The sequence below is a fragment of the Lactuca virosa genome, chromosome 8, assembly GCF_052849685.1.
Source record: "Lactuca virosa cultivar CGN04683 chromosome 8, Lactuca_virosa_CGN04683_v6, whole genome shotgun sequence".
NCBI classification, from domain to species: Eukaryota; Viridiplantae; Streptophyta; class Magnoliopsida; order Asterales; family Asteraceae; genus Lactuca; species Lactuca virosa.
This window is the reverse complement of record NC_136433.1, coordinates 114027862-114036339: the sequence shown is the minus strand read 5'-3', so window position 1 is coordinate 114036339 and position 8478 is coordinate 114027862. Positions and strand designations below refer to the sequence as shown.

At 34.4% G+C, this 8478-nt stretch overlaps 1 protein-coding gene across 1 annotated transcript; it reads left to right on the top strand.

Annotated features, from left to right (window-relative positions):
- Window positions 1-6156: 6156 nt before the first annotated feature.
- On the top strand, window positions 6157-7881 carry LOC145133745 ((S)-N-methylcoclaurine 3'-hydroxylase isozyme 1-like). The gene is made up of 2 exons (XM_079068711.1): window positions 6157-7164; window positions 7264-7881. The coding sequence occupies exons 1-2, from the start codon at window positions 6157-6159 to the stop codon at window positions 7879-7881; spliced, it is 1626 nt and encodes a 541-aa protein (XP_078924837.1).
- The last annotated feature ends 597 nt before the right edge of the window (window positions 7882-8478 follow it).

The window sequence follows — 8478 nt, the reverse complement described above, 5'->3', positions numbered from 1 at the left end:
ACCTGCACCGGTTAAACCGGATGCGGGTTTCAGGTTCCCTATCATGTATGAGGATTTTTCAATCCCTATATATGAATAAACTTTGCTCTTAAAGATGATGGAAGCAAAGCTATACTTATGATGTAAATGATAATGGAAGTTCAATTTCTTATTAAACTAGGTTATAATATATATATACTATGTGTTTGACAAAGTTAAAAAATAATATTGAAACTTAAAAAATTTATTAATCATATATTTACAAATATTTGTTTTTTTATAAATATCATGTTTTGTCTTTAACTTTATATTTATTAATTTAAAATAGGGAAAACCACACAAAAACCCTACCTATTATATATAGGTGCTAAAAAAACCCTTATATAATTTATTAGTACATTTTAACCATTAATCTTTTAGAAACAACCTACATTATGTATTTTATCAGGTAAACGGTCACCCAATCTCATTAGACGACGTGGCTTACACTTGAATAGATCGCCCCTCCTTCAAAAATTCAATAGATCATTCTGTAAAGGAAAAAGGTTTTTGTAACGTGAAGAAGGGAAACTTTGTGAAAGTGGCGATAAAATCAGTCTCAACACCCTTCATCAATAGGAAATCGACTCGACATTCAGGTCCACACGTGCACCTCCTCTTTATCAATCTTCAAATGTTAAAAAAGAAGGTGATTATCAAAGGTGTTTCTCGTAGTCGTGGTCTCGATGGTTCTCGGAAGATAGCTGGGTTCTCGGTTTTTTCGGATTTAAGCAGAAGTAGCAACAGGTAATGCTCTCCGGTTTAATAAAAAAACGAGATTTTTTTGTTCGTTGCAGGTTCTCGATGGGGACGATGAACAATGTCCGTCTTACTTCTCCTTGATTCTTCTTCTTTCAATCTCGATGGAGGATGCTTGAAATTGAAAACGAAGCAGCGGATGGCTTAAGGTCTCGATAGTGATGGTGTTTGGAACAAAAAAACGAAGAGCAGCAGCAGGTTTCGAAGATTAACATTTGATATGATGTTTGCACGGGAAATTTCAGATTCTGCTAGCTAGCAAACCATAAATGTATGTTCTTTTGTACTGTTGTACATTCATTATCTAATGATGATATCCCCAAAATTTGTATAGTAAGAAAGAAACTTTTTATCAGTTTACAGATTTCAGAAGCTTCTCAGACTTGTAATTTTCAATTTTTCATTCATTCACAATTAAGGTAGACCTTAGATTGAACAATTTGGATGATTGTGTAGATAGATGAGGATCCAACAGTGGGGATTGAGGCCTTATTCTAGAATAGCTCTAGATGTGCCTATTATTGCAAATGTGATAGTCTGTAAATACATTTTGAGTTTCTTATTGCATCCACTGGAGGCAGGCTTCAATATTCTACATATGAGAAATATCTTTCTGCATTGGAAAGGTACTCAAAATACTTCTGCAATCTGCTCTTATATTTGCATTAAAGATCTTGTGTTCCATGTTCTTGGATTGTGAATGTAACAAGATTGAATTTTCAACAGGTTTATTAAAAAATTTAAATCACACTCATAATCATCTATGCTTTCATCTCAACGAGCTAAAAGAGGGGAAAGGATTCTTGAAGTGGATGGAACAGTAACCACACAACCTGTTCTTGGGTTCTTGAAAGGAGATGCAACGTACCGGTTTTGTTTTCGGGGGTGGTTGAGGTGGTCTTGGCTTCAAGTGAAACAGGGGTATTCGGGGTGGTCACGGTTATAGAAGAGGTGGTGTAAACGGAGAAAGGAGGCTGTTCGGTTCTTTTTTTTTTGTTGTAGGTCCGGATGAAGATGATGATGAAAAGTGAAGAACACATACACCTTATATTACTTCAAACCCACGTAGACTTCACCTGTTATCACCAAGAACACATAAACCACTTCCATCAAACCACCTTAAAACCTCCTGCATGAAGAACACGTAACACCCAGTACTATTCATCATCTTCCTCACAAACCTCACCACCTTATACCTCCATTTTACCCACCATAAACACTTACCTGTTATAGCTAAGAACAAGAACAGAAAACCACCTTGAATCGCTACCTCATACACCACTATACCTTCAAACCACCACAAAAGCAGTGTTACCGGTAGCTTTGGTCTAACCGGTCACAAAACATGAAAACAATCAAATTTAGAAAGCATAATGGTTAATTCGTACAAAAAAAATTATATAGGGTTTTTTTTTAAACATTAAGGTATAATACATAGGGTTTTTCTGAGTTTTTCCCTTTAAAATATATATAAAGTACTTTGAAGATATGTGACATATAATTTTAAGTCTATATTAATGATAAAATGATATGTTGCATAATAAAATATAAAATTGAATATATCGAAACCTATTGAAATAACATTATTTTTTGAATCTGTAAAATAATATAAATTAATTTAATGGTAATATAATAATGAAGAATTTCATAAAGGTATTTTATCTGAGTAAATTAAGAATTGAGTGGAGGGATATGCATAAAATGTCAATTTCGTAGCTCGTTAATTCAAGGACCATACTTTGAATTATCGTAGCTCGTTATAATTGAAGACTATAGAAAGTAATACGTAATTTATTTTTTTAGAAAAACAAATAGCTTTATTTTAATGGTAACCTACCTTACCACCACCTTATAACTAATTTAGAAATGTATTTACAAACCAAACATAATTTAATATTAACATATTTGAAAAATGGGAAATTGAGTAATCTAACTGCTATTTTAAACCATGCTTTCAAAAAAAAAATTAACCATTTTTTCCGGAACGTCCACATTTCGGAATATTGTTAATATTCTGAAGTTTATATTCTTTTTTTTTAAAATAAATTTTAAAGAAAACCTTTTTGTTTTTTTTTTTATTCCGATTACTAAATTTCGTAATGTTTTATGTCACCGTTTTTTCAATAAAATATCTAATTTTATACAATAATATCATATGTAGTTCATATACTTGTTCTAAAATTTTCGGAATTTTTTTTTCAAAATCCGAAATTTTAGTCAGGAATCCGGAATGTTGGTCCTGAATCCGGAATGTTGGTCCGAAATCCAGAATTTTGTTCTGAAATCGGTCAAAAAATTATTTTTTCTTGGTCCTGAATGCCCTTTCCGGACAAAATAGTTATTTTTGTTAATTTTTTGTGTTATATCTTCAAATATATATTAAAAAGTGGTTAGATTTCTTAATTTCCCTTGAAAAATTGAACATAATACGTATCACGAAAAATTACGATATATGGTTGACAAATTATTTGTTCATTGATTAAATGAATCGACATCTAGGCAATTATTTTTCATTAATCAATTAACATAAAGACTATAAAATCGTAATCATTAATCATAAGGTTAAAAACAATTATTTTTATATAAGATTATATGTTTTGTTTGTAACTCATGATTAAATATTAATAATAAAATCAGGACAAAACTTTATAAATGGTCCCTGTAGTTTCCTAGAATAGAGGCTTTAGTCCTTATTCAAAAAACTTCATGGAAGGTCAATATGATTTTCAATTTTTATCATGGTTGGTCCTTAACCCACAAAAACTTATTTATCCTTTTAAATTTATTTTATATTTCTTTAATTAAAATTAATTTACAAAAAAATACCCCTAACTCTAATCGGTAAGGACATTCATCATCGGCCTATCCCCCCACACACCTTACCACCTCTCTCTCTCTCTCTCTCTCTCTCTCTCTCTATATATATATATATATATATATATATATATATATATATATATATATATATATAATACCGTAAAAGTCCCAAGTTATTGCCACTAAATTGGCAAAAGCCCTCAATTTAATTTTTCGTTGACTTTGGACATGATATTTTCGTTTATTTATCACTTAGCTAATAGCCTGTAAGGAGCCATCATTGAGAAAAGGGTTTTGATACGAATATGTTTACATAGTAGATATCACGTTCTTTTGTCCACCTGCATGAAGACGGAGTATTAAGCAAAATTATCTTCATTGTTATTTTTATTATTAGTTAGCATTTTGTTTCCACTACTGATGTAGGCCACGATTCCATTAATTTCTCCTGTTTAGTTGCTTAGTTGCTGCATGCAATTTAGAAGCTTATTTATTTCCATGTAATCACATCTTTGAGTTTAGGAATTAAAGCAGAAAATTGTTCCAAAGTGTTTAGTTATTTTCTTAATTCTTAGGAGATTGCCAATCTCGAATTTGGCTCTATCAGGTTTCATGCAGTTGACCTTCCACGGTGAGAAGGTTTCACAGTCGCCAGTTTCATACCTTTGAGCTCTGAAATCTCTGGTGAAATAATAGAAATGAAAGTAATCTAATGAAAGGATCATGAAATTGTTCTCAACTAAAAGGTCTATTTATCACCCAAAATAGCAATATTCCGCTGTTTATAAATAGAGTCAAACTTCAGATTCTGAAATATGGAAATGCTAAGTATTCAAATTTCATATTGACATAGATGTAATTATTCTTTTAGCTGTATAATTTTAAAAGAGGGAAAGTTAAATGGTAGTTGATGTAGTTTCAGATTTTATATTCACAAACAAATAATTCTTTACAGCGCCATTGATGTTTACTGTTAGTTGACTCAGGTAAAAGTCAAAATTAGTCTCTGATTTTGGACATACGTAATGTAAGATTCTCTGTATTTCTTAATCACATAGAAATAGTTATATATAAATTGCTACCATACATAGTTTGAATCGTTCTGATTCCTGTAGGAGCCATCTATCGATCGATTAATCAGAACAAGCATAAAACTTCCACTCAGCAAGATTACCACAAAGTAAGTGAGAATCTTCAATCAGACTAATTGAAAATTGATGTTGAACCTTAATGAAACAGAGCATGCCATTTAGCGCCATTATTTATAGTAGTTTAAGGTTATAAGCATGTATGTGTCTAGCATTCAAACTATTGTATTATGTTGTTTGTTGGTTGTATAATCTTAATACTCCCATTCCCATTGTTGATGAAACATACAACATCTGTAAGTAAAACGTACCGGTGAGTAAATTTATAATAAAATATTCAAAATGGGCTGAAATATTTGATTCAAGCATTTTAGCGAACAGTTGGCGGGCAAAATCAGATACTTTCTGAATAGAAACAGTTTAGGGAACTAGAGCGCAAGACAGCACCAGAATCAAAAAAATTATGTTAATTCAGTCTTTTTCTCTCATCTGCTTCATTATCTCTGAAATAGACTCAGGTCAAGAGCTTTAATTAGGAGGGAGAAAGAAGGAGATTGAAGATGGGTTGAATCAAAAACCGAAATAACAGAAAGAAACCTCTTGGAACGACATGAGGACGCTGAGGAGGATCGCTACCTAACTAGGAAGATATGCATTAGCTTGAAAGGCGGTGAGGAAGACATTCGTTGGTTTGGAAGGCGGTGGAGCAGGTGAGAAAACTCAGCAAGACATGCATTGGCTTGGCTTGGGAAGGAAAAACTCATGTGACATGCATTGGCTTGGTTTGCATGCATGCTGTTTTTGCCAAATGTTTGACCGTTTGGACACATAACACATTAATTATGAAACTTGACAAGTCGTTAGCCTTCTACACCATTTCATGTCTTCTAAATTTACGATGCAAGACAAAATATATATCACTCAAAACTTGAGCCATTTGAATTAATTTTTTAGATATAATTTCCTTTAAAATTAAAGCTATATATCATCTTTTTGTGCAATTTTATTTTCAAATATGATTTTGAATGAAAATGATCAAAGAAAACCATTAATTACGGTCTCAACATTGGTGGATGTTCGGAGAAAATTAGGATTTTGTTTGAAAAGAGCCTATGATGAGATGCGATGAGACGTGCGTGTAGAGAATTGTAGTATTGTTTGGCAAGCGGGTGTCTTGGACTTGGTGGTTTGGTTTTATGAGTCACAGAAAACAGAGATGCATGGCTATTGGTTTTTGAAGGCGGTGTAGTTTGTGATCTTGGAAATAGTCTTTTAATTTATTAACCTTATCCAAGGTTGATGGAGATGTGACAATTAATGACAAGGCCCAAAATCTGTTGGATAACAGAATCACAAGTCCAAGTGTCTTGGATGATGGCTATATATATGCTTGCAATGCATATGCCCATCGTCCACAATCAAGCAATACTGTTATCTTGTGATCATACGTTGCATGCAGATAGCAATAGCAAGAATGATATCAGAGCTAGGAATTGCGATTTACCTCACAATGACCAACTTCTGGTTATGGTGGTGGGAAGTCGACAACAAACAAGACGAGTTTGCTCGCACATTTCTCACCCTTTTAGTTCCCACGCTGCTACTTTTATGGTACCAATGGACATTTCCCAACTCCAAAAAGGGAAAGTCAGCGAATCAGTTGCCACCGGGTCCCTATGGCTTCCCAGTTTTAGGGTACCTCCCCTTTCTCGGCTCCAACTTGCATGAAAAATTCACCGAGATGGGTCACCGTTATGGTCCCATCTTTAGTCTCCGCCTCGGAACAAAACTTCACGTCGTGGTGAACTCCATGGAGCTAGCAAAGGTGGTGGCTCGTGACCAGGATAAGACCTTAGCTAACCGCAGCCCTCCACTCACAGCTGTGATCAGCTCTTATGGTGTCAACAATATATCATGGTCCAACAACAACGCACATTGGAGGAACATGCGTAAGCTTTTAGTCAGCCAACTGATGAGCACTGCAAATATTAACACTACTCAGAGTCAGAGTCTTCGAACACATGAAGTGAGAAAGATGGTGGCAGATGTTTACGCTAAGCTCGGGAAACAGATCGACATTAACGAAATTGGTTTCAACGCGGCGTTTGATGTTCTCACAAAGATGTTATGGAGTGGTAACAAACCTGGGGAAGGGAACTTTACAAGCTATTTAGTTGAAAGGTTTCTGGAAGTTGAGTTCAAGATTATAGAGTTACAAGGAGCGCGAAACATCTCTGATTTTCTCCCAATGCTATCATGGCTCGATCTACAGGGAAGGCAGAGAGAAATGAAGAAGCAAATGGTTTATGTTAACCAGATTTTAGACGAACTTATCCAAGGAAGAATCAAAGCCAACTCATGCAAAGTTGATGGAGAAGGCGAGGAAGATCAAAAGGATTTCTTGCAGATCTTACTGGAGCTTAAAGAACAGAAAGGAGCTCCAACATCATATAACTTTGACCAAATCAAGGCTCTACTAATGGTACTTGTTTTCTCTTTTCATTCTAAAGCTACAAATTATTTAATATTGAATCAGCGAATACTAAAAATATGCATAATGGGAAATTGATTGTTGTAACAGAACATTGTGATGGCTGCGACGGTGACAATATCGATCATGGTTGAATGGGCGATGGCAGAGATTTTGCATAATGCAGCGGTGAAGAAAAAGATTGTGGAAGAATTAACAGAGGTTGTTGGTACGAACATTGTGGAGGAATCCCATCTGCCCAAATTATCATATTTGGATGCAGCCATCAAAGAGACCTTAAGGCTACACCCTCCGCTTCCACTCTTAGTCCATAGATGCCCAGATGAAGCTTGCATAGTAGGTGGGTATACCATTCCAAAGGGTACTGTTGTGTATCTTAATGTTTGGGCGATCCATCGGGATCCCCAGAACTGGACCAATCCATTGGAGTTTAAGCCTGAGAGGTTCCTGAATGGAAAGTGGGATTACAGTGGAAATAACTTCAAGTATTTACCATTTGGATCGGGGAGAAGAATGTGCCCGGGAGTCAATCTGGGGGAGAAGATGCTGATGTATACAGTGGCATCATTGTTGCATTCTTTTGAGTGGAGCTTACCAGAAGGTGAAGAGCTAGAGCTTTCTGATGAGTATGGATTTCTGACTAAGAAGAGGAAGCCGCTGATGGTTATACCCTCTCAAAAACTATCTGATGCAAGCATGTATATGTAGTAGAACGTATGCTGTTTGCTTAATAAGATATGCAAGCTTAGCTTGTTTTCTATTAATTAACTAGATAATTAAGTGGACTTGGAACACATGCAATTGTTAAACCAGATATTGTTGGGATTTTAATATGACAAAACGTTGACGGTCCGATATGCATGGATAATCCAACAAATACAAAAACAAATTTCATGGACGTCGCTTGTAATCCTATCGTCATCACTAATTTTATTTTCACGTTATCGCCGGTAATTAATGCCTTAAAAAATTTCTAAAATTTAACAATATCGGTAGTAGAACATATATTGGAAATTAATCATATAGATCTTAACATATCTCCGGTGGACATTGCTGAAGCTTTTTCGGATTGAAACATTTGTTTTAGTAATTTTTAATTTCGTGTATTCTAGTAATTTTAACAGTAAATTATACGAATTGTCCCTCATGCATAAGCTAAGATGCGTGTTCGGTCCCTATTTTCGAAAATTAACTCGAAACGTCCTTGTATCAATTTTTTTTCACTCGGGTCGTCTATGTGACTGTAAAATGACTATTTTGCCCTTAATAATTTCTTTTTTATTTTTCTTTTATTTGTTTGTCATT

Excerpts from the sequence above, each read along its gene's own strand:
- LOC145133745 (XM_079068711.1), top strand. The coding sequence starts at position 6,157 with ATGATATCAGAGCTAGGAATTGCGATTTACCTCACAATGACCAACTTC. Across the intron at positions 7,165-7,263 it reads AAATCAAGGCTCTACTAATG|AACATTGTGATGGCTGCGAC; the intron begins GTACTTGTTTTC and ends TTGTTGTAACAG.